The 27,289-nt window shown below is 39.9% G+C and overlaps 1 protein-coding gene across 1 annotated transcript; it reads left to right on the top strand.

The window, feature by feature from the left end:
• The first annotated feature begins 3,627 nt into the window (after positions 1-3,627).
• SLC7A3 (solute carrier family 7 member 3) lies at positions 3,628-22,934 on the top strand. Its single transcript, XM_006189802.2, has 13 exons — positions 3,628-3,639; positions 17,547-17,786; positions 18,789-19,192; positions 19,524-19,682; positions 19,873-20,050; positions 20,244-20,356; positions 20,481-20,703; positions 20,875-21,014; positions 21,107-21,209; positions 21,459-21,625; positions 21,796-21,962; positions 22,306-22,414; positions 22,551-22,934. Exons 3-13 carry the CDS (start codon positions 18,823-18,825, stop codon positions 22,679-22,681), a joined length of 1,860 nt encoding a protein of 619 aa, XP_006189864.1. The 5' UTR covers positions 3,628-3,639; positions 17,547-17,786; positions 18,789-18,822; the 3' UTR covers positions 22,682-22,934.
• The last annotated feature ends 4,355 nt before the right edge of the window (positions 22,935-27,289 follow it).

The following is a 27,289-nucleotide window of genomic DNA, read 5'->3' as shown; positions in this document are numbered from 1 at the left end:
TTTTTAACCTATATGGAATTTATTTTGGTGTATTTTGGTGTAAGATGTATCTATGAATCCAACTTATTTATTTCTAGATAGCTACCTATTTGTCTTCAAGGATAAGAATGATGTTTTCTTCATCTCTGATCCTCTAGTGCATAACATAGTTCCCTGCCCATTGTAGGTTGTCTGTAAATGTTGTTTGAACAAACAATATGGATACCCTGCTTCTCTTATAATATTTAGTACCTGCTTTACTGCAGTGGGCATACACTTAAAATAACCTCCAATTTGTCACACCCTGTTTAATCCTGTCCCCTTGAGTGCAGGTAGAACCTGTGACTTGCTTCTAATCCATAGATTATGGCAAAGGTGATGGTAGATGGCTCTCGTGATTACATTAGGTTACTATCATAAGACTCTATCTCAGTAAACTAGAATGAAAGAAAGTCTCCTGCTAGCTTTGAAGAAACAAAGTGCTAGGAAATAAACTGCTCATGGAGAGGGCCATGTAGCAGGGACCTGCCTGTGGCCTCTAGGAGCCGAGAGACTCACTCCCATAACCACAAGCAACTGAATTCTGCCAACAACTACGTGAATTTGGAAGAGCATCTTAAGCTCCAAATGAGAGCCCTACCTTGGCTTATACCTTGATTTTAGTATGCTGGGATCCTAAGCGGAAACCTAGCCAATCTGTGCTAGGACTCTTGACCCACAGAAACTATGAGATAGTAAATGGGATTATTTTAAGCTGTTCAATTTGTGGTAATTTGTTACACAGCAGTAGAAAATGAATATACTCAAATTGTTGACCCATTTAGAGCTTCCAAGTTTTCTTCGTATCATTTGAAGTCAGTTCACTCCACCTTATTCCTTTGAAGTCAAGATTTAAAATTGAATATATGACTTTTAAGTATTTATTACCACTAAATCCCACCTTCTTGGTTTGGAATCAGTGTTCTAGCATGTAGATTATTTGATAGGTTTTATCTCTTCCACAAGTTCTTCCTGGATGGCTTTTCCCTGCCCTCTCCTCTAATACTGTGGCTTGATCTTTCTTTTGAAATTTAACAGCATTATCACACTGCATTGTAATTATCTGCTCACATGCTCATCTTCCCCACTAGACTGTGAACCCCTCAAAGACAGGGACCTTGACTTTTCACATCTTCGTGCAGTGCCTGACATGCAATCAAAGCTCAGTAATTCTTTTTGTTGTATGAATAAAATGAAAGAAGAGGCGATCAATAACAGGAAATGCTTCATAGGACTTAAACAAAAGAGGTCAAAGGAAAATATAATTTGAGGTCTCCATGAAAAATTCAAGCCCCCTCTAAGGTGAATTCTCCCCTTGTTCTCTCACTTAGTGATAGTTGTGATCAAAGGCCTCCCTGTGTCATTGCAGCTTGCGGTGGCCCCTTTCCTGGCCTAGCTGTGCTTGGCAGGTACATTTAGTTCAAGACTAAATTCTGGAAGGCGCCAAGATGGCAAAGTAGAGAGACTCATAGCTTGCCCTCTCTGACAAATACACTAAGAATTACATCTACACACCCACTGAATCACACAGAACACCTACTGAGCTCTGGCAGAGTGTCTATCACTTTGAAATACAGGAGGATTCTCACAAAATCCAATAAACAAGTTCATACTGTATAGCACAGGGAACTATACTCAATATCTTGTAGTAACCCATGGTGAAAAAGAATATGAAAATGAATACATGTATGTTCATGTATGACTGAAGCTGTATTATTATGCTGTACACCAGAAATTGATACAACATTGTAAACTGATTATACTTCAATTATATATGTATGTATATAATATATATACACCAAAAAAAAAAAAAACTATAATTCTGTACCCAATTACAACATGTGTGAGATTTTTCCCCGCAACACCAAGCAGTTCTCAGACACCTGATGGGTTATCATTTAACACAATTTTTTTTTCTGAGAGTTTTTTTTTAATTAATAGACTTAATTTTTTTAGAGCAGTTTCAGGTTCACAGCAGAATTGAGCAGAAAATACACAGAGTTCACACATAGCCCTCCCCACCCGCACACATATACTCCCCTACTCTCAGCATCCCTCACCAGTGTGGCATATTTGGTACAACTGATGAACCAACATGGACACATTATTATCAACCAAAGTCCATAGTTTACATTAGGGTTTACTCTTGATGTACCTTCTAGGGGTTTTGACAAATGCATAATGACATGTAGCCACCACTATAGTATCATACAGAGTAATTTCACTGCCCTAAAAATCCCTTGTGCTCCATCTATTCATTCCTCTCTCCCTCCTTCTCCCCAAACCCCTGGAAACCATGATCTTTTTATTGTTTCTGTAGCTGTGCCTTTTCCAGAATGTCATTTGGTTGGAATCGTAGTTTGTAGCCTTTTCAGACTGGCTTCTTTCATTTAGTAATATGTCTTTTAAGTTTCTTCCATGTCTTTCATGGCTTGATAGCTCATTTCTTTTTTTTTTTTACTGCACCTATATTTTTAAATTTACATATATGTACTGTTCATTGTTTCTAAGAACATTTAGAGCTTTAGCTTTTTAAACTTACATAGTTATCAAAGGAGTAAAGCCAACCACAAAATAAGAATTAATTCAAAAAGATACATACACCCTGCTATTAACAGCAACGTTATTTATAATTGCCAAGATATGGAAGCATCCTAAGTGCACATCAACAGTTGTCATTCAACACAATTCTGACACTGCATACCTCGAGACAGCATCAGATCCCACAGGTTCAGTCCTGCAAGACTGCCCCTGCTCCAACTTCAGACATCAATTCCTAGTCTCGGTTGTCACCTGTGCTTCTGACCTGCCAGCTATAGAGTGGAAGTTCCAAGAAACCCCTCCTTGGGTTTAATTACTTGCTAGAGTAGTTCACAGAACTCAGAGAAATATTTTACTTACTAGATTACCAGTTTGTTATAAAAGGCTATAACTCAGGAACAGCCAGATGAGATGCATAAGGTAGGAGAAAAAGGCATAGAGATTCCATGACCTCTCTGAGTGAACCACTTTCTCCAAATCTCCCTGTGTTCATCAACACAGAAGCTCTCAGAACCCTGTCTTTTCTGGTTTTTATGGCAGGTTCAGTACATAGACATGGTCGATTCAATCACTGACCACGGGTGATTGATTCACCCTCCAGACCCTTCTCCCCCCAACCCCAGGTCAGAAGGTGGGGGTGGGACTGAAAGTTCCAACCCTCTAATCACATGGTTGGTTCTCCTGGCAACCAGCCCCCATTCTTAGGCGCAGTCTAAAAGTCACTCATTAACGTAACAAAAGACGTTATGTTGATTACTCTCCTCTTTTAGGAAATTCCAAGGATTTTAGGATCTCTGTGCCAGAAAGGAGGTGAAGACCAAATCACAGTATCACAAAGACTCTCCCATGGCAGAAACTAATGGAGCCTGAGTACCTGAGTCACAGGTATAATAGGCTAAATACACTTCGTGGGGTAGGGAATTGTTGCCAGCTCCTCCTCTTTCTCATATGTATACCAGTACTTATTTCCTGCTTTGTGATAGTGAACCCCGAAGATTTGGTTGGGTACAGAATCAAGAAATGACACCCTCTGAGCCTAGTGTATTATTTATGAGACAAGGACATTCTGTGTGTGTGTGTGTGTGTGTGTGTGTTTTATTAAAGTGTAGTTGGTTTACAATGTCAGTTTCAGGTGTACAGCAAAGCGATTCAGTTATACATATACATACATTTTTTTTTCAGATTCTTTTCCATTATATGTTATTACAGGAAATTGCATATAGTTTACTGTGCTATACAGTAGGTCCTTGTTATTTATGTATTTTATAAATAGCAATGTGTATCTGTTAATCCCAAACTCCTAATTTATCTCTCCGCTGCCTTTTGCCTTTTCCCAGGTTCTTATCAAGGAAACCCGAATATCTTCTCTAATCCAAGGAAGAGCTCAGAGTAATTCTCAGATTTAACAGAGGGGACCAGGGCTAATCCTTACATGTGAAATGTTACTGATGTAAAGAAAACAAATTCACTTAATCGTATTATAATCTGTTTGAAGTTACCAGAAAGTTAGTGTTCTATGAGAAAAATAAAAATAATGGAATCTAAAGTGAGAATTTGTAAGTATATCGCCAGTCTTGATGTTGAGAGCAGACATAAATTTCTTCAGCATATAGTAGAGGAGTTAATCCAACTATTCTTATTTGATGAAAAATATATATAAGAATATCCAATTTCCTATTCATTGAAGCATTATTTATAACTGAAAATTTGAGAACAACATAAATTTACTGTAATAGTTATTTTAGAATACTTCAGAGGGATATTACAGTAGATTTTGAAGAATGTTCTATGGTAAGTGTAATGGTTTACTAGAGCTGCCATAACAAAATATCACAGATTGGGCAGCTTAAGCAATAAAAATTTATTTTCTCATAGTCCTGGAGCCTAGAAGTCCAAAATCAAGATGTTGGCAGGTTTGGTTTCTTCTGAGGCCTCTCTCCTTGGCTTGCAGATGACTACCTTCTCTCTGTGTCCTCTATTGATTTTTTTTTTCAGTGTGCGTCCATCCCTGGTGTCTCTCTGGTCATCCAAATTTCGGTTTTTTTTTCTCTTTGTTTGTGGGGTTGAGGGGTAGGTAATTAAATTTATTTATTTAATGGAAGTACTGAGGATTGAACCCAGGACTTCGTGCATGCTAAGCACCCACTCTACCACTGAGCTATACCCTCCCCTCCCCAAATTTCCTTTTATAAAGCCACCAGTGAGATTGGATTAGGACCCACCTTGATGCCTCATTTTAACTTCATCTCCCCTTTGAAGGCCCTATCTCTAAATAAAGTCACATTCTGAGGTCCTGGGAGTTAGGGCTTCAACATACGAATTTTGGAGGAACTCAGTTCCATACAAGAAGGGGAGTATTTTACAGCATGAATAAGAAAATCAGGATATAGTGTTTAGTGTGACTCTAATTGTATAAATATATGCAGAAAAAGACTGGAAGGAAATACTCAAAAATATTAATAATGGTTTTCTTAAGGCTTGGGAGTTACGAATAATTAAAAATTATTTTCCCTACACATTTCTTTATTTTCCATTTTTTTTTCACAATGAACTTGTATTCTATAATGAAAAAAATTCAAAAAAAATTACATTGAAAATTCAATTTTTCCCTTAATTCTGTGACTAAATCAGCTTACCTTCAAGAACGGAAGATAAGAAGAGATAAGTGTGGCAGAATAATTGGTATCAATTGTTAAATTGTAAGTGGCGTTCTGTTATAAGTCAAGTACTACTGAGGCTGATTATGTTGATTAAATCTCCTTTGAGTAGAATGATTAAAAATAAGTTATTTTGAGGGGAGGGCATAGCTCAGTGGTACAGTGCATGCTTAGCATGCCTGAGGTACTGGGTTCAATCCCAGTAACTCCATTAAAACAAACAAACAAACAAATAAACCTAATTACCAACCCCAGCCAAAAAAAAAAAAAAAAAAAGTTAATGTGAGATTGAGACTGGTAAAAGGTACTTAATAAAAAAATTTTTAAATGACTTATTTTAGCACAACATTGCAGATCAGCTACACTTCAATTAAAAATTTTTTTTAAAAAACTGAGTTTGTTTTTATGTGTGAAAGGGGTCAAAAGGTACAAACTTCCAGTTATAAAATGAGTAAGTCATGAGGATGTAATATACAGCATGGTGACTATAGTTAATAATAATGTATTGCATATTTGAAAGTAGGAGAGTGGATTTTGAAAGTTCTCATCACAAGAAAAAAAAATTTGTAACTATTACAGTTACAGATGTTACCTGGACTTATTGGGGTGATCATTTTGTAATACATACAAATATTGTATCATTACATTGTATACCTGAAACTAATGTAATGTCAATTATATACCTCAATTAAAAATTTTTTTAAACTTGTTTTTTTTTAACCCAAAAACCTAGGGATTCATTTCTGGACTGCAATAACACCACCATCCACTACCCTACAGTGAAGCCCTTCTAGAACCTTTCATCTGGTCCCTCCTTTGTCATCTAACTATAAATTTCCATCCTGAGAAGACGTTTAAATTAAAGCATCCATATCATGTACTTTAGACTACATTTTTGTCTTTCTATGGGACCAGGCTATAAGGGATGATAAAGTAGGAACCTTGAATTGCTGTGATCCTCCCTGTTTGCCCAACTATGACATTGTATCTTAACATTTGAGCACACAGCTACCAAGCAACTGTTTCCAGATACCTTTATGACTTCCAGTTTTATGTTTTAGTATATTTATGCCTCCTTATTGCTTCCTTTCTGGGCTCTTCCCACACAGATCACAGCTCAGAAACTTGCATACTTTTTCCCCTTCTCCTGAAGAGCTGGTTCATCCAACTCTAGTATCCACCCTTGGGTGCATTTTCTCTTATCTAGTTCAAAGTTCCTTAGATCATACTGGTCCGTTCCATGAGGCAAACTTGCAGAACCTGTAATTAGGGAGACATAATCTAGATGAAGGGCAACACAGTTCTCATTAGAGAGTTAGCATTCCTAATATTAAGAGTTTATTAAAAAGCTAATAAGTAGGCATATAGATGAGCTACTAGTGGATGGAATCTAATTAAACTTTGAAAAACTTTTTGAGGAGCATTTATTTCAAAGGTAATTAAAAATGAAATATCCTTGTTTTCCTTATAAAGGCCAGCAACTTAGCAAGATACTAGATGCTGGGATTAGAAGAGGAATAAAATGATCTCTGCGTTTGAGAAGGTCTACCTGGTGGTAGGGTAAAAAAATATGAACACATTTTTTTTTTATGTCGGAAGTGTTATGTGAGCTATATAAACTGAAGAACAAGAGATGAGCATTACCTGAGGAGTAGGAGGAATGACTTCAAAGTGATGTTTGAGATGGGACTTTGTAGTGGATGTTAAGGTTTTAAGGCGTCAACACATAATGCTTCCTTTTCCCCCTTCGTAATTTCTAACCAACTGAGAAATAAAAGCACAAGAGATAAGTAAACGGAGATCAAAATGTCAGCATTCTTACCGATGAAACTGTTGAGCGGACATAGCTTTAGATCTGTAGCCAAGTGGGCCTTTTAATTCTCTTTAATTCTCTGCCCTGAATTAGAGAGACTTACTCACCTGGTTGGGCAACCTAGGCCACCCTCACAGAGAGCAAATCAGAATACGCCCTCTCTGCAGGCAGGATGGCTTCAAAAGTAGGGACTCAGGAAGAGCTGAGCCGTACATACCCAGTATCTTCTCTCAAAGTCATTAGTCCCTTCATCAGTTTTCTTCCTAGAGAGGAGTAGTGAGGAAGTGGAAAGAGAAAAGAGGTTCGCTCTCTGCAACAGCAGACATCTGCCTCCCCTGACCTGTGGAGACCCGCCCCTCTGTCACATATAGTTAGTTCTCTTGGGACTGTGTAGAAGAGTTTCACTCGGCTCCTGAGTGCAGAGGTGGCCACATGACCCAGGCTTGACCGTTCATGGTAGCCCATAAGCCTGGGGTGGGCCCAGGTCTCAAGTAGGGTCAGCCGGAGTCCTCAGAGGAGACTGGTATGTGGACAAAGACACTGGGTCTTGAGACTCTTCCTTGGATCAGAAGTTGTAAAGATATACTCTACCTCCAACTCCACCTCCACCTCTAGCTCTAGCTCTCTGTATATCTCACAAGCTGCCACACGTGGGAACCTGCGGCGAGAGACAAACAGAACAACAGGGCCTAGGGAGAGGAAACCTGATGGCATTCTTTGAACCCTGTTCCTAAAAGTGAGACCCGTTCTTGCACTTCCCAGTTGTGTGAGTCAATATATTCCCTTTTTTGTTTAAACTAGTTTAAGTTGAATTTCTGTGTTAAAAAAAAGGCCTGTGTAATACAGCCTTGAAACATGAGTAGGCATTTTTAAGTTAAGGAGGGGAGGCATTTCAGATAAGAGACACAGCAAAGGCAAAAGCCTAGAGGTTTGAAATGCTCAGTTGTGGCTAACATAATGCAAAACTTTTGAAATAATTGAAAATGAAAGGAAACGTCTTATGTAGAACAATGTTGGAAATATCTCTTCCTTATAAAAAAAGTTTAAAGATAAAATACCATATGAGATCGCTCATATGTGGAATCTAAAAAAAAAAAAAAAAGCATAAATACAAAACAGAAACAGACTCATAGACATAGAATATAAACTTGTGGTTGCCAAGGGGGCAGGGGGTGGGAAGGGACAGACTGGGATTTCAAAATTGTAGGCTAGATAAACAAGATTATACTGTATAGCACAGGGAAATATATACAAGATCTTATGGTAGCTCACAGAGAAAAAAATGTGAAAATGAATGTATATATGTTCATGTATAACTGAAAAATTGTGCTCTACACTGGAATTTGACACAACATTGTAAAATGATTATAAATCAATAAAAAATGTGAAAAAATGTGAAAAAAAAGAAATAGAAGAACATTTTGGGTGGGGGAGGTAATTAGGTTTTTATTTATTTATTTTAATTAACGTACTGGGGATTGAACCCAGGACCTCATGCATGCTAGGCACGCAGCTCTACCACCGAGCTATACCCTCCCCCTAGAACATTTTCTTAATGTGGTAAAGGAAATTCCAAACCAACAGTCACCATACTTACTCCCTTGTAAATTGAAAATAAAACAAGGATGCCTGTTATTGCCATAATTATTTAATATTGTCTTGAGTGTTCTGGCTAGTGCAATAAGATCTGAAACAGAAATAAGAGGAATCAATATTTGAAAAGAAGAGACAAAAATATTACTTGCAGATGATGTGGTTACATGCCTAAGTATTCCCCAGATAAGAGAAATATACAAAAATCAGTAGCAATCTTGTACATCATAAATAACCAGTTAGAAAATACAATGAAAGAGATCTCATGCATGATAGTAAGAAGTATACATATAATATTTTAAAATAAACTCAATGAAAGATATGTATGACCCAAGAAAAACTACAAAACTTAATTGAGAAATATAAAATGACTTGAATATAAAGAGACATCTTTTGTTTCTGGATGCAAAAATTAAATATATAAGAATATTCCCTTAAAATGGATTTATGAATTTACTATGATTCCATTCAGAACCTCAATAAATTTTTTTTTGAAACTCAATGCAGTCAGTTCCGCTATAGGCAACCTACACTTTTCTAAAAATCATCCAACTATGAGAAATTGTGCAATAAAAGCCACATGGCTTATGAGTAAGATGGGGTTAGAAGCACAACACTACAGATCTTTGCCAGTGACATAAAAAAGATAGGAAATCAATAAATGTGGTGTCACAGTTTTACACGTGTTAAATGATAAGAAATAAGTGAATACTACAATAAATAATGGCACTTTACCTCAAAAAAGACCTACAGTTTGCTTGTGGAAGTGGGCATTGAATGGCTTTACCCTGTGAATTACTGTGAAGTGGTGGAACGAGAGTTACCTGCAATTTGAAAGTTGTTAACACCCGATGAGGGTGGGTGGGACTCACACACGTGGTGAACTGAGGTAGCTGACTGCAGAGTATGCACGTGAGGTAGCTGTCTGCAGAGTATGCATGTGTCCTTTATGTGTATTCCTGCCTGGCTTGGTTTATCTGGGTGCAGTTTTCTGCATTCATTTACTGTTTCCCACGACAAAATTGCACATAAGTAAAGGTGAAATTCACATTCTGCTCAAATTGTTGCCTGATCTATCAATCGCTTTGGAACAAATTCTCATTTTCCAAACAAGCAAGATAGCAGAAATGACTGTGAAATGACTGTTTCGCTTTGAAAAATAAACTGCTTGGAGTACTTTGTAAAAGGAGCAAGTCTTGCCTTAACAAATGTTAAAATATGGTAAAGCACCCATTATTTAAAATGTGCTGGGAAAAGAAACTAGAAACCACATAAATGTGCATAAATAGGGGGCTGGTTAAATAAATTATGGACCACCCATACTGTGGAACACTAGACAGCCATTTTAAAAAGTGAGGGGGGGCCATGAATACTGATCTGGAAAGCAGTCTGAAATATATTTTTAATAAAAACAAATAAAGAGCAGAAGAACATGTATACTATTTGTGTTTTAAAAGGCTGTATGTGTTTAAATTAAGCATATATTTTCTTGTATAGGCATGGAGTCTAGAAGAAAGCGAAAGAAACTTAACAGTGGGGATATTGCAGTGGGAGGAAATGGATTTTTACTTTCTCTCTCTCTCTCTAACATGTTTTGCTTTTGCAATTTTTTTAAGCTTTTTTTTTTTATTGAGCTATAGTCAGTTTACAATGTTGTGTCAATTTCCAGTGTAGAGCACAATTTTTCAGTTACACATGAACATACATATATTCATTGTTGCATTCTTTTTTGTTGTGAGCTACCACAGGATCTTGTATATATTTCCCTGGGCTATACAGTATAATTTTGTTTATCTATTCTACATATGCCTGTCAGTATCTACAAACTTCGAACTCCCAGTCTGTCCCTTCCCACCCCGCTCCCCGCTGGCATCTCAGAAAAAAACAAAAACAAAAACACAGATGCTTTTGCAACTTTTAAATTAAAAACTAAATTTAATATACTGGCATAAAAGTAGACATAGACCAATGAAAATAGAAAATCCAAACTATGTGATAATATAATACTACATGATAAAGTAGGCATAATCAGTTAAGAAAAAAATGACTAATGAATTATATTAGGCTGACTAACTTGTATTTGGAGAAAAATTCAAATTATTTATATACATAATATATAACTAGTATTATATCTAATATATATCACATTTCATACACCAAAGTAAATTCCCAATGGATTATAGGGTTAAGTAGAAAAAGTGAGATTTCATGTATAAGAGGATCATTTTAAACTTAAAAAAATTATTATTTTATTTATTTATCTTTTTAAATAAAACCAATTTTATGGCTGGAAGTGACAAATGGGTTAGGAAACTTAGAGACAGTGTTTTTTTTTGATGGGGGAACTGGGGACTGAATCCAGGACCTCCTGTATGCTAAGCACGTGCTCTACCACTGAGCCATTACCCTCCTCCTTAAAGTTTTAATTAAAAAAAATTCAAACCTATGCATAATTTTAGTAGTATAATGAATACCTATATACTGTTCACCCGGATTCACCAGTTGTCAATATGTGCCAGATTTGTTTTCTCTTTCTCCCTCTACACACACTACTCTCATGTGCATGCACGTGCATACACACATATGCACATAATCTTTGCTGAACTGTTTCTAACACTTCACCTCTAAATACTCAGTGTACATCTCCTAAGAACAAGGACATTCACCTACATAACCTCAATACCATTATCATGCACAAGAAATTAGTATTGATATGCTATCATCATCTAACACATACTCCACATTCAATTTCCCCAATAGCTCCAATAATGTCCTTAATAGCTATTTTTTAAAAAAATATCAAAGTTCCAATTGAGAAATACGTACTTATAATGTCATGTCTTCCCCCCTACCCAGGCACTACACTCCTTGTCCCAATTCTTTTTTAAAATTGAAGTAGTGTTGATTTACAATGTTGTGTTAGTTTCTGGTATACAGTACAGCGATTCAGTTATACATATATATATTCTTTTCATTTTCTTTTTCATTATAGAGTATTACAACCTACTGAATTTAGTTTCCAGTGCCATACAGTAGAACCTTGTTGTTTGTCTATAATGTCATGTCTCTTTAATCTAAAAGTATCCCCCTGCTTTTTTTTTTTTTTTTCTTTTGTAGACGATCTCACAATCTGGATTGTCTGATTATTTCCTCACGACTAGATTCAGGTGCAAAATTTTTGGCAAAAATATGTCACAGATGATATGTACTTCTCATTACATCACATCTAGAGGATCATAATGTCAATTTGTCCCATTATTTGTGATGCTAAGTTTGATTATTTGGTTATGGTAGTTCCCCCAGATCTCTCCACTGTAAAGGTTCTGTTGTAGGCAGAATTTTAGCCCCCATGACCTTCTCTCCCTGTGAATGCATTACATTACAAGGCAGAATGACTTTGTAAATATAATTAAGGTTACTAATCCTTAATCCAAATTAAAGTTATCAATCCAAAAGGAGGGAGATTGTTTTGGATTACCTCAGTGAGCCCAGTGTAATGACAGGAGCCCTTAAAAGTAGAAGAGGGGAAGTCAGAGAGATTCAAAGCAGAAGGATTTGATGCATTGGGCTTGGAAATGGAGAAGATCACATATTAAGGAAATGGGGACCTCAGTCCTACAACTGTATGGAATGAAATTCTGCCAACGGCTTGAATGAGCTTGGAAGTGAATTATTCCCCGGAGTATCTAAAAAGAAATGCAGATCATTTGATTTTATCCCTGTGAGACCCTCAGCAAAGACTCTAGCCATGCAGTGCTGGACTTCTGACCTATATAAAGTGTGGAATAATAAATTTGTGTTGTTGTAAGCCAATAAATTTGCAGTAATTTGTTATAGCAGAAATAGAAAACGAATATAGTTACCTTTCCCTTTGTCTGAGTCAGTTATTACTTTGGTGTGTACAAAATGGTGAGTTTTGAATTCTAGCATTTCTTATAGATTTATTAGCTGGTACTCTTCTATAAAGAAGAGCTCCCCATTTTAACATATCACTATGAACTTCTGAATTCTCTTAAAATTCAGTGTATTATCTAATACTATTAATGTTCTTTTGAAATCAAGTTTGATAACTTCGAACATAAAATTTCAAAAATTGAACATTCTATGAGTCAGCAAATCCACTGCTAGGTTTATACCCAGTAGGAACATGCATGTGTGTTCAACAAATGATATGTATTAGAATGTTCATAGCAGCACTACTTGTAGTAGCTAAAACCTGGAAACTAACCAAAAGTTGATTAAAAAGGTAGAAGGAATAAATTGTGATATATTCCCACAAAGGAAAACTATACAGCCGAGAATGAATGATCTACACTGATGCACAACAGTATGGATGAATCTCAAAAAGTTAATGTTGAATGAACTTCCCTCAGTCTGGTAAAGGGCATATACAAAACCCCCACAGCTAATATCATAATAAATGGTAAAAACCTTAATGCTTTCATGCTATGATTAGGAATAAGGCAAGGATGTCTATTCTTATCACTTCTACTCAACATCGTACTCGAAGTCTGAACTAGAGCAATTAGGCAAGGAAAAGAAATAAAGGGCAGCCAGGTGGGAAATGAAGAAGTGAAATTATCTCTGTTTGCAGATGACATGATCTTGTATATAGAAAGTCCTAAGGAATCCATTAAAACACTATTAGAACTTCAAAGTTCAACCAGATTGCAAGGTACAAGACCAATATGCAGATATGAATTATATTTATTTATTTTCTTTTTTAAAAATTGAAGTATAGTCATTTTTTATTGAAGTATAGTCACTTTTTAGATTGAAGTATAGTGAACAATTACATTTCTATAGGAGCAATGAACAAACTGAAAACAAAATTAAGGAAAAAATTTCATTTACAATAACATCAAAAAGAATAATATATTTTAGAATATATTTATCAAAAGAAGTACAAAACGTACACTCTAAAAACTACAAAATATTGTTGACAGAAATTAAAGAAGACCTTAAAAAATAGAAAGCATCCCATATTCACAGTTCAGGAGACTTGATATTGTTAAGATGGCAATAATTTCCAAATCGATCTATGGATATAAGGCAATATCCATCAAAATTCCAGCTGTCCTCTTCACAGAAATTGGCAAGCAGGTCCTAAATTTCATATGGAAATTCAGGGTAACAAGAATGGTCAAAAGAATCTTGAAAAAGAAGAACAAAATTAAAGGACTCACATTTCCAATTTCAAAACTTATTACAAAGCTACACTAATCAAGACAGAGTGGGACTGGCATAAGGACATACATACAGATCAATGGAATAGAATTGAGAGTCCAGAAACAAACCTTTACCTTTGTGGTCAATTGATTTCTGACAAGGGTGCCAAAACAATTCAGAGGGGGAAAGAATAGTCTTTGCAACAAATGATATTGAGATACTTGATATCCACAAGCAAAAGAATGAATTTGGACCTCTATCTCACCTTGTACAAAAATTAACTCAAAAATGGGTCAAAGACCTAAATATGAAGTTAAACCGTGAAACTCTTAGAAAAAAAATAGGTCTAAATCTTTGTGACCATGAATTAGGCAGTACTTTCTGACATACAGCATTTAAAGCAGAAGCAATTGAAGAAAAAATAGATAAATCGGACTTTGTCAAAGCTGAAAACTTTTGTGTATCAAAAGACACTATGAAGAAAGTGAAAAGACACCCCATAGATGGGCAAAAGTATTAGCAAATCTCATATCTGATAAGGTCTATTGTCTAGACTGTAGAAAGAATTCTTAAAACTCAACAATAAAAAGACAACCCAATTAAAAATGGACAAAGGATTTGAATAGATTTTTTCCCCCAAAGGAGACAGCCAAATGGCCAATAAGCACATGAGAAGATGCTCAGTATCATTAGTCATTAGGGAAATGCAAATCAAATCCACAATAAAATACCTCTTCACACTTACTAGGATAGCTATGATAAAAAAAGATGGATTACAACAAGTGTTGATAAGAATGTGAAGTAAATGGAACCCTTACACGCTGCTGGTGGGAATATAAAGTGGTGCAGCCTTTGTGGAAAACAGTCTGGCAGTTCCTCAAGGGGTTAAACATAGAGTTACCATGTGACCCAGCAATTCCACTCCTAGTTAAGTACTCAAAAGAATATAACACATATATCCACAGAAAAACTTGTATACAAATGTCCATAGCAGCATTGTTCATAATAGCAAAAAAAAAAAAGAAAGAAAGAAAAAAGAGAGTACTCAAATGTCCATTGGCTGATTAATGGATAAATAAAATGTGGTATTTCCATATAATAGAACATTACTTGGCAATAAAAAGGAATGAGGTCCATACTTATACATGGTATAAGATGGAAGAACCTTAAAAAATAATATGCTAAATGAAAGAAGCTGAGTCACCAAAGACTGTGTACTATCTTCTTCCATTTTTGTGAAATGTCCAGAATAGGCAAATGGATCGTGGTAAAGTTGGTTTACTATAACATGCCTGATAGCACTATAAATTGATAAAAATCCTTTGGGAAAGCACTGTAACAAGTATCAAAGTTTATAAATATGTTCATTATCTTTGATTCAATAATCCCACTCCTGGGAATGAAGCCTAAGAAAGTAACTCAACTAAATAGAGACGCTGAATTAATGAAGGTGTTTCTTAGAATAAAGGAAAACTGGAAACAACCTGAATAGATATTTAAATGGTTAAATAATGATACATCAGTGCTATGGAATATTATGCAACCACTAACAATGATTATTTTGAATATTAGTAGTAATTTGAAAAATATTTGATCATGGAAAAAAAGAGAATGCAAAATTATATGACAATATAATTTATATATGGACAAAGACCATCACAGAGCTTGCACAGACACAAATAGATGGTTTGTTACAGATTATGGGTCATTGTTTTTGCAGTTTTCCTCAAACTGTTTTCTAATAAAGGCAAACAAAAATTCAATGTTTTGCACCTGGCCATTATACAACAAAGAAGAGATAATGAGGTTGGAGAAAGTTCATAATGTTGGAGGACACCATGCAACTTCTGGAAAAATAAAAGCTGAGGAAAATGTGATTGAATTCAACAAATTCATGAAAGGGATAGATAGGTATATATGAATAGTTGCACAAAATCTTGGAATGCTAGAATTGGAGCAACTCCTGATGCTTCTAATTAATTAGCTGACCAAGTCTTTATTGAATAAGTGAGTGCCTTTTAAGTCCACTGTTAGTGTTAAGTCCATTATTAGCCTGCATGTACTAGGCTGGTCTCTACATGGGCACCTGACTTACTTCATGTCCCAACCCCTTACAAACTAAGAGGCCTTCTTCATATATTCTAGTCTGTACCAATAACTTCTTTCCCTGAATATTTACAACCCCAACTTGTCAGTTGAGCTCATAGTTGAATCAATTACCTAATCTAAGTAACCAAATAAGTATCATACACACTAAAATATTATTCTGAATATGTATCAAGTTTTTATTGAATACTTCCCATGTGCCAGGCAGAAAGAGTTGACTTCATAATCTCATCTAAGCAGCACAATAACCCTGTGAAATGTGTGTATTATATCTAGAAACTGAGGCTCAGATATTACATAATTTGCTCAAGGCCACAGTGTCTGAGATGAGAATTTAACCTAGGTCTAACTTCAAAGACTGCACTCCTAACCCCTATGTAATACTGTTTCAGTTGTATTGTGGGTGTTTTCTTCCCTAACTAGATTTTTAAGAATAGGAGGGCAAGGATTTCTTTTTTTTTTTTTTTCTGTTTCCTTTGTAGTCTCTTCATTTCTATGCTAGTTGCTATACGCATAGTCAGTGCTCGATGAATACTTAAGGAAAGCCAAAACAGAGCTGTAGTAGCTGAAAATACCAGTTACTTCAGAAAAGATTTATATTTTGGACAGATTAATGGGTGACCTATTCATAATGGATTCTTTAAAGGAAACACGGATATTTAGGCCCATCCTTAATCCCCAAGACGTCTTGACGGAAGAAAGCCACACCTTCACAACCCTTGTTGCTCCGTTCTCATTAAGAACTAATCAGGCTGGATGGGGTTATGGGTCTGACACTCACTGTGGTCTTTCTTTGATTGTCCTGCTCCTTTTATGTTTCCCAGAAACTCCTAGCTTAAAAGGGCCTGTCTCCCTGTTTGGCTTTGCTTGCTGCCACACCTCCTTTTCTTGTGCATTTAAATGAGGGATGGTACCTATGGAGGCAGGCATTGAAGTTCAATATGCCAGGTTTATTAGTAAGGTGGTCAACCAGTAATTATGGTGTGATCTCAGGCAAGTTATGCCTCTGAGCCTCAGCTTACCCATCAGTAAAATGGAGTTCAATAATCTCCCTCCTTTAATATTTCAATATTGTCAAAATTTCATATTTACTATTTAGTTTAACATTTATAGGCAGCTGGAGATACCCTATGGAGAAACAGGGGCCTAGAAACCTAGACGGGATTAACTATCTGTGTACAGGTGGTAGTTGAGATCATCTGATTCTCTTGCAGACTGCCTTAGGAAAACGCCCAGTTGAGGGTGAAGGCTGTCCGTAACCGGTATGGTCCTTGGGAAAGATTTCAGGGATGAGGTAACCTCATGTATTAAAGAAAGCTAAGGAAGGATGAGGGTTGAGTTGGAGACTGCCTTGTGCTGTTTTCTCCTCCACCTCTCACTCCTCCCCCACCCCTGCCAATCACTGATTCTGACTATCAAGGCACAAAGGTAGAAAATCCCCTGGGGTCTCAGGACAGGAAGCTTCTTATTGTCCTGCTCTGACGCTAAACGACAAGAATGGGAGAAGGATGCCCTCCCCCTTTCTCGCTCCCTGCCACGCTGGTCTTGCTATTGCAAGTGGGACGCAACCTCAGGCCCCACGCAATCCCTTTTGCAAAGCTGGGGAGAGAGAGAGAAAGAGAAGCAGGGAGGGAGGGAGAGAGAGAAAGGGGTGTGTGTGTGTGTGTGTGTGTGTGTTGTGTAGGGAGGAGGATTGGGGGTGGGATTCCATGACGTTACCGGCTCCGCCTCCCGGTGTATATAAGGGGCGCTTGGCGCGCAACGACCCCAAGCAGCAGCTTTGAAGCCTGAGCCACCGAACTCGGCAGCCCCAACCCAACTCGGCTTAACTCAGCCTCACCGAACCCTATCCGAGACTCTTCGTGCCCTGGGCTTGCAAGAGCTCCCCGGTAAGCCTCGGGGGCCGACACGTGTGTCGGAGGGGGCCAGCGAGGGTCTGGGCATACCTAGGATTCTCTGGCAACCATGGCATGCAGTTGCATCAATGCAGCCGTGACCTGTTGCTGGCGAGACCCCAGCCCTGGGAGCCAAGACTCCCATCTCCACCTCAGCCCGAGACCGTTTCTAGATGGGGGCATAAGAAACTGGGTGCTGAGTCGGGGGGCATAAAGCGAAACCCTTCCTCTTGGGTGCGAGCAATTTCGGGCTGCTCAGGGGCCCCTCTCGGGGCGCGTCTCCAAATCTTTAGATGTCGAAGCCCCGCCTCACTGTTGATGCTAGCAGGTCAGCCTAGCGGGGCGGGAGGAAGTGGGGGAACATTTGCTTACTCCCCAGGGCGACAGCAGCGCCAGTTACACTGTGTGGGCTTGGTGGGGAGGGATGGAATTGAGTCGGTGCTCACTTTTGATCTGTAGCCGAGATCGGTTCCCCCTCCCTCCGGGCGATCTAGGAACCTTGCTTATTCGAAGCCCTGGGGGCGAGCGCCGAAAAGGAATGTGGATGTGGAGTGTGAGAAGGGGATTCTCCCTGGAGTTGCTGGCCCCTCCTGGGTTGAGTTCCGTTTAATTCCCAAAGAGCCACAAGCCAGGGAACGGACTCAAATGAGCTTCCCTGGCTCCTGGGCTGGGGGTCTAGGATAAACCCCACAGTATCCCCGGCAAAGAAAAGACTAATATTGATTGAGCACCTACTAGGTTCCAGGCCCTGAACTATAGGGAGCTTTCACATGTGTTTCTGAAATTAATCATTTCACAAACCTGTGAGGTATGGTTATTCTTACTTGCATAGGAAGAAACTGAGGTTAGAGAAAAAGTGACTTGCCTTTGTCCCTTCAACATCCTCCTCCCATCCCCCCACAGCTCCTTTACTTGGTGGAGTGGGTATTGTAATTCACTTTTCGAGCTTAGGGATAATGAGCCCTATTGAAGGTCTTTTGTCTTGTTTTTCACCAGATCCTTCCTAGCATCCTCTTCAATTCCAGCTAGAATGCTGTGGCAGGCGCTTTGCAGATTTGGTCAAAAGCTGGTACGCAGACGTACACTGGAGCCAGGCATGGCTGAGACCCGCTTTGCCAGATGCCTGAGCACTCTGGATTTAGTGGCCCTAGGTGTGGGCAGCACATTGGGTGCAGGCGTGTATGTCCTGGCTGGCGAGGTGGCCAAAGATAAAGCAGGACCATCCATTGTGATCTGCTTTTTGGTGGCCGCCCTATCTTCTATGTTGGCTGGGCTGTGCTATGCGGAGTTTGGTGCCCGGGTTCCCCGTTCTGGTTCTGCATATCTCTACAGCTATGTCACTGTGGGTGAACTCTGGGCCTTCACCACTGGCTGGAACCTCATCCTCTCCTATGTCATCGGTGAGATGGTGGGGCATGGGGGAACGACACTGCCCAATGAAGGGGCTTTGAGTCAGGAAATCTGGGTGGAATGGTGAAATGAGGTATTCATCATTCGCAGGACTTAAATATCCGGAAATGCGTGTGTTTGTTGGGGGGGTTGGGAGGGTTGAAGGCGTGGAGAAATTGTTCATTCTACTTACCTCGGTCCTGGTTTCCTTAAATGACTGGTTTTGTTGCTTAAAAGGTAAGAATAGGTGAAAATCCACAGGGGTTCTTGTGAGAGTGGTATGGGGGAGGGAGGAGAGGAGAGAGGAAGTTTGACCCCATGTTTCTCCCTCTACTCCACCAGGTACAGCCAGTGTGGCCCGGGCCTGGAGCTCAGCTTTTGACAACCTGATTGGGAACCACATCTCTCAGACCCTGCAGGGGAGCATCTCGCTGCATGTTCCCCACGTCCTTGCAGAATATCCAGACTTTTTTGCTATGGGCCTTGTGTTGTTGCTCACTGGTGAGGCAAGGGACAGGGACAGTCATGGGGGTGGGGCGAGGAGGCACTAGGCCTGAGAGAGCTTGGTAGAGGTGATAGCGGTGAGAAAGAAAAGAAGGGAAGGAAAGGTCTGCACCTAGAGGAGGGAAACAAAGCTTGGACTGAGGCCTTTTGTTCTTTCTCAAGAGTCCTGATTGCCTCTTTCCCACAGGATTGCTGGCCCTGGGGGCTAGTGAGTCAGCCCTGGTTACCAAAGTGTTCACGGTGGTGAACCTTTTGGTTCTCGGTTTTGTCATCATCTCTGGCTTCATTAAGGGAGATCTGCACAACTGGAAGCTCACAGAAGAGGACTACAAACTGGCCGTGGCCGGACTCAATGACACCTATAGGTTAGGAGATTCAGGAGATGCCGAGTTGGGCACATGATGGGGGGAGCCGCGCTGAGGGATTCTGGACTGGGAGTGGGGAAGAATGGGAGCCTTGGCCTTGAAGACCCAGCTAAGTAGTTAAGCATTAGAGAAAAGGAACAGAGTTGGCTGCACACACCCTTACCTACCTTTTCTATCCCTTCTTTCACTCTAGCTTGGGCCCTCTGGGCTCTGGAGGATTTGTGCCTTTTGGCTTCGAGGGGATTCTTCGAGGAGCTGCTACCTGTTTCTATGCATTTGTCGGTTTCGATTGTATTGCTACCACTGGTAACACAGTCATTTCCTTCACTCCGGGGCTTGGGCACGTGTGTGCCCAGGGTGCGTGTAGGCTGGGGGTGGTAGAGGAGCAAGGTGGCTTCTCTGACTCAGAACCTTGTGCCTCTTCCTGCAGGGGAAGAAGCCCAGAATCCCCAACGTTCCATCCCCACGGGCATTGTGATTTCACTGTTCGTCTGCTTTTTGGCCTATTTTGGCGTCTCTTCGGCACTCACGCTCATGATGCCTTACTACCAGCTTCAGCCCGAGAGCCCCTTGCCTGAGGCCTTTCTCTATACAGGATGGGCCCCTGCCCGCTACGTTGTAGCTGTTGGATCCCTCTGTGCTCTTTCTACCAGGTCAGTGTCAAATGCCTGTTCTCCGCTGTCAGAGTCTCATGTTATAGCATTCCACACCAGGGAATATCCCTTCGAAGGGTGGTGAAGAGAAGGTGAAGACTCCTTAACCTCAGAGCCTTGAGGAGAGAGATCACGGTCAACTCATGCCAGTCTGGGCACTCTTCTCTCCAGCCTCTTGGGCTCTATGTTCCCCATGCCTCGGGTAATCTACGCAATGGCAGAGGATGGTCTCCTGTTTCGTGTCCTTGCCCGGATCCACACTGGCACACACACCCCCATCGTGGCCACTGTGTTCTCTGGCATCATCGCAGGTGAAAAATCATCTTTGCCCTTCCCCTGTTTTCACCAAACTCCCTTAACTTTATTCTTGCCTTTGCTCACGTTTTCTGCCCATCCATTTCAGCATTCATGGCATTCCTCTTTGAACTCACTGATCTTGTGGACCTCATGTCAATTGGGACCCTGCTTGCTTACTCCCTGGTGGCTATTTGTGTTCTCATCCTCAGGTGAGATTCCCTTCTTCCACAGATTGTGGTTTGGGTTTTTATTCTTAGATGAGGAACAGTGGGGCTCTGCTTCACCTTCCCCCTTTGCCTTCATCATCCCTACTCTCCTGGAGGAATGTGGATCTCCCTCTCTGCCAAAGAGAGCTAGCTGTTCCCCTTAATAGTGACAAGGAAGATGGCGCTGCCTGGGCGAAGATGGTACAGTGGTTCAGGGTTGTTCTTAATACTACCTTCTTACTCTTGCCTCAGGTATCAGCCTGACCAGGAGATGAGGAATGTGGAAGGTGAAGTGGAGTTGCAGGAGGAGAAGATCCCTGAAGCAGAGAAGCTGACCCTTCAGGGACTCTTTTGTCCACTCAACTCCATCCCCACTCCACTCTCTGGCCAAGTTGTCTATGTTTGTTCCTCACTGCTTGGTGAGCAGTGGAATTTTTCTCTTGGGTCAGCATGATGGGGGCAGGGGCAGTGTGTGGCATTTGGAGGAGGAACTAGAGAGGGGCTGACGTTCCTTGGCATGGGATGCCTCGTGTCTTAACGGGTCGGTCTCAAGAGTTGGTTTTGGTGTTTGTCCACTTGACTCTTGAAGCTCTGCTGCTGAGTGTCCTTTGCCTGGTGCTGGCCCAGTGGTCCACTCCACTGCTTTCTGGAGACCCAGTGTGGCTCACAGTGGTCGTGCTGCTCCTGATGCTCATTACTGGGATCACTGGTGTCATCTGGAGACAGCCACAGAGTTCCACTCCCCTTCACTTTAAGGTAATTGACCTCTCTCTTTCTTCCCCCGACCAACCCATCTTGGAAGAATAGGCTCCAGATACCATGCAATCTCGTCCAGATTCTTTAATTGTACAAGAAGGGAAGGATACAGGAGACACTCAGGCCAAAGACATCTTCTCTGACCCTTCTTAGTTCCTTTCCTGTTCCATTTCCCCAAACTGCATATTCCAGGAGTGCCATGTGAGGTGCACGAAATGAGTGGGCAGTGAAATACACAGCCCGAGTAGGAGTCAGACTCTCCCTTTCCTGGCCTGAGTTGGTTCAGTATCTCCTTCTATGTCACCTTGTGGTCTATACAAAGGAGATTTTGCTTTGTTCCCAGGTACCTGCTTTGCCTCTCCTCCCACTAATGAGCATCTTTGTGAATGTTTACCTTATGATGCAGATGACAGCTGGCACCTGGGCCCGATTTGGGGTCTGGATGCTCATTGGTAGGTATCCACTTGGGAAGAGTAGCCCTCTTGTGTGTCCTATCCCAACTGTTTTCCCTCTGGGTCTCGAGTAGGAGACCTGTTAAGCCTTTACAGGTCACTGTCTCCCCACCTGACGACTACCTTTCCCCACCAGGGTTTGCCATCTACTTCGGCTATGGGATGCAGCACAGCCTGGAAGAGGTTAAGAGTGACCAACCCTCACTCAAGTCTAGGGCCAAAACTGTAGACTTTGATCTCAGCAGTGCCTGTACACATTCAATTTGACACCATCACACCTGAATGCTGTCTGGTCTCACTGCACAATAGTGGAGAGTACTCCTGACCACACGGAGAGCTAGGCTTCCCATGGGATGATGGTAGCTGAACACTAACAGAGCTCTGTATTTATTGTGGAATTAAGGGTGTGTCTTTGCTGTTTCTTACCTTTTTTTTTTTTCACTTGTCTACTTTTTAATTGTATCTCTAGCTGCTTACTGGCTTTTAAAAAATTATTATTAAAAGAAACTAGAAAAAGAAACTATGTCTTGTTCCTTGCTTGCTAGAGATGATATGGTACCTGACTTTTAGTGTGGAGAGCTTCAGAGAATTGTCCTTTGTTTGCTCTGGTCACCACAGAAGTATCTGTTATGCCTGTGTGTGCTTCTTGTTGGCAGGGTGTTTGAGTAGGGTGGGGTAAGTAGCCATCAAATCTAGTCACACTTCAGGGAATGATCTTGAGATATGCTTTCCCCTTGCTACATTGAAAGTTATGTTCTGAATAAGTAGACAGCAACACTCGTCTCTGGGATTTGGGGATGGACTCTGATCTCAACACTGGCATTGGTCAGGGCCTACACTGAGACCATTGTCTTCTGTCCCACCCCTACTAATTGGACCAGTCTGAGACTCCTGTGACTGCCTGGACAAAAGAAGTTTTGGCTGGGGTATTTGGTACTGCTAGGAGGAGGGGTGGACAATAGGCGAGGTTTGGTAAAGGACTGTCTAGGTACTGATTGCTACAGAAGTAGTGAGGGAACAGTGGTTAGGGCTCTGCTCAGACCAAAACTTCATTCATCCATTTATTTGACAAAACAGATGGGCTCCTATAAAATGTTAGGCCCTGTGCTGGGTGCTGGGGGTTTAAGCATAAAACATAGTCCCTAAAGGGGGGAGGGATAAATCAGACATTTGGGATTAGCAGATACAAACTACTATATATAACATAGATAAACAACAAGGTCCTACTGTATAGCACAGGGAACTATGTTCAATCTTGTAATTGGCTATAATGAAAAAGAATATGAAAAAAAATGTGTGTACATATATATATGACTAAATCACTATGCTATACACCAGAAACTAACAATACTGTAAATTTACTATGCTTCAAAAAAAAAAATAGTCCCTGCCCTCAAGGAACTCACAATCTAGTTGGGGGACAGGCAGTTAAACATGAAACAATGTGATTTGTACCAGGGCAGGGGTAAGTGCTGAGTGCTACAAAAGGACAAAGAACATGCTTGACCTGAGTCTTGGGTAGGTGTTTTTTGAAGTGGACTGAGGGGAGGGCTTGCCTGTCAGTGAACAGTGTGCACAAAGCCATAGAAGTGTGAATAAGCATATTGTATTTGGGGGTATGACATAGTTTTATGTGGCTGGAGGGTAGCATATATGGGGTTGTGGTAAAAGATAACAGACCACACAAATGGTCTTGTATGCCCTACCACGGAATTCAGATATGCTGTCTTCAAATGCTCTGTGTATGTGGAGGGGACGGTGGGGAGGCAGGTTTGTCTCTGAGTAATTCCAAGCAAAACGGATGCTTGGATATGTTGGTCTAGCAGCAAGGAGGAAGGCTTGGAAGAGGGTAGGGGAAGTTAGAACGTGAGATACTAGCTGCCATTTATTGAGTATTATATGCCAGACACTGCATACAATCTTTTAGTTCTTGCAGTAACCCAATGAAGTGGATGTTATGATAATTAGTTTTTACAGATGAGGGAACAGGTTTTGGGTAAGAAATATGCTCTAGGTCACATAACTTGGTTCTGTTTTTATGTTTTTTTTTTCTTTTCTCTTTTTCCCTTCTTAAAGTTTTTTTTTGGAGGGAGTGTAATTTGTTTTATTTATTTAATTTTTTTGGTAGGGGGAGGTAATTAGGTCTATTCACTCTTAGAGAAGGTACTGGGGATTTAACCCAGAACCTCATGCATGCTAAGCATGCACTCTACCATTTGAGCTATATACCCTCCCACCTCTAAATTTTTTTTAATGGAGTACTGGTGATTGAATCCAGGATCTTGTGCATGCTAAGCACACACTGTACCACTGAGCTATACCTTCCCCGCAAGGTCACATAACTTAGAATGGTCAGGGCTGGGCTACAAATACAGTTCTGTTTGACACTGCAGCTTGTGCTTTTTAACCACTGTGCAACATTGCTAGTAGTAATTAGTTAGGAGAGCACTGTAGTCATTTGGGCAAAATATTTCAGGGTTTTTGGTCATTTGGATGTAGGAGGTAAGAAAGAAGTGGACGACTTAGATTTCTGAGTGAAAGATCAAATTATTGGCCAAGATGGAGAGCACAAGAAGAGCATATTGGGGAAAAGATGAATTCAGTTCCAGATATACTGAGTATATAAACATATGTGAGATTAGCTTCATATATGTGAAGCTATATGATCATCAATTGGAACTTGGAGCTAGGTTAGAGGTCTAGGCTAGAGTTATAGATTTAGGAATGATCAACTCAGAGGGCAAATGAGTATGTAATAGAAGCTGTGTGTGGGGCTAAAGATTGCAAAATACAAGAAAAAAATTTTGCAGCACAAATTATATAATTTTCTTTATATATAAAGAGCTCTTGCAAATCAAGAGATAAGAGAAAAATGAGTAAAGGATATAGTTTTCACAAAATACAAATACCAGTAAATATAGAAAGAGATACTCAAAGTCATTTATCAAAGAAATGCAAATTAAAACCATGAGCATTCAGTTCTTACTTACAGACTGCTGAAACAAATCTCAATGATGAGGCATTGGCAAAAGTGAGGGTATGAGGGGAGGGTATAGCTCAATGATAGAGTGCGTGCCTAGCATGCACAATGTCCCAGGTTCAATCGCTGGTACCTCCACTAAAAGTAATAAACATAAACCTAATCACCTCCATCCCCCCCAAAATTAAAAAAAAATAGTGAAGGTAAGCAGTCAGTCTTATGTATAATGGGGATATACATTCCTGTAAATTTTGTGGAGGGTAATTTGATAATACAAGAATTAAAAATATATTCCTTTTGATCTGACAATTCCACTTATATGAATTAATTTTCCATATATAAGGATATTTACTGTGACATAATTCATAATAGCATAAAACTTGTAAGCTACTGAATGTGCATCAGCTGGGAACTAAAGTTACAATACATTAATTCAGTGGAATACTTACACAGCCATTAAAAAAATGAGATAGAATTATATGTGCCAAGAGGCATTAAGGAAGGATCTCCAAGATACACTTTAAGTAGAGACAAAATAAAATGGAACAAAAGCCCTACAGAGACTATTTATGTGAAAGTACAAAAGAGGATGCATTTACACATACTTTTTTTTTTTCTGGAAAAATTAACCAGAAACCCCTGGTTTCTCTTCTGTGCTTTTTCAGTTTTTTTTTTTTAACCAGGTACAGACACTACTTTGAAAATTCCTTTTATAATCATCATAATGGTAGAAGATTAGGGGAACGCTAACATTTAAGGGATAGCAGAGGAGGACACAGTGCAGGAGACGGAGAATGGATGGCTGAAGAGACAGGAGATTGATGTGGAAGTCTAGGGAGGAAGGAACTTTTTAGGAGCAGTCAACAATGCCAAATGCTACCTAGAGAGCAGAGTTAAATAAGATAAAGACAGAAAGGGTTCATTGGTTTTGTCAGTTAGTAGGTAATTGATCATTTCAAGAGCAGTTTCTGTCAAATGGTTGGGTGGATTGCAGTGGACTGAGTGGAGGGTGAGGAAGTGGACATGGGCTATTGGCAAGCATTTCAGGGCAACAGCTGAAAGGAGTTGAGGAAGATTTTTTTTTTTTTAAGACAAGCGATTCTTGTATTTATATGCTTAAAGGAGATTGTCAATGGAGAGAGCAATAAATCCTGGTACTGTTTAAATAAACTGTGAAGGAGGGAGTAGCTCTGTGATTTGATTCCCTAGTCTTTTTTTCATCCAGGGCAATGTTTCTCAGACCTCGGTCAGGTAAATATGACCTTCATGAAGTTTCTCTATTTGTGTAATTCCTGTACTATTGTTCTAAAAATCCTTTTATTAAGCTTAAACATATTTATTTAAAAAAGGAAACATTTTACCACTATCATAAGTGCAAAAGTATTTTCCTAATACACATTAAAACATCCAACTCATTCACTAATTCAAACATCAAGTTCTCTGTCTACATCTTCCCAAAGTTCTCCAGCTCATTTGCTTAAGTAACCACACTGCAACAATTCTTTGACCTCATGAATCCTCCAATTCACTACCCTCCCTCCACCCCCTGCTCCCAGATACACTTTCTTTTTATCTGTTTCCTCCAATCTTTACTTGCCCCTTTCCACTTAAATTTCTGAATTTATTAGCATTGTCACTCTTGCAAATATCTTCACCTCATTAGGCAATACTCCAGCAGACTCCCCACTGCCCCCAGAGGAATCCAAACATCTTCGCCATACTTTCACCGGTGTAGTTCAGGATTGTTGGCAATCACAGAACTGGGCAGGTTAACAGATCATCAACTTCAGCTAGGCCCTCAAACCTGCTGGAAATCCTCCTTCTCTCTGATTCCCCTGCTCTCTGAAACAACCGTTTCTTACCTTATTCACACTCTTCAGATCTCTTCCGCCTAC

Source organism: Camelus ferus, chromosome X (genome assembly GCF_009834535.1).
Source record: "Camelus ferus isolate YT-003-E chromosome X, BCGSAC_Cfer_1.0, whole genome shotgun sequence".
In the NCBI taxonomy this organism is placed as follows: Eukaryota; Metazoa; Chordata; class Mammalia; order Artiodactyla; family Camelidae; genus Camelus; species Camelus ferus.
This window is presented reverse-complemented; position numbering and strand designations above follow the sequence as displayed.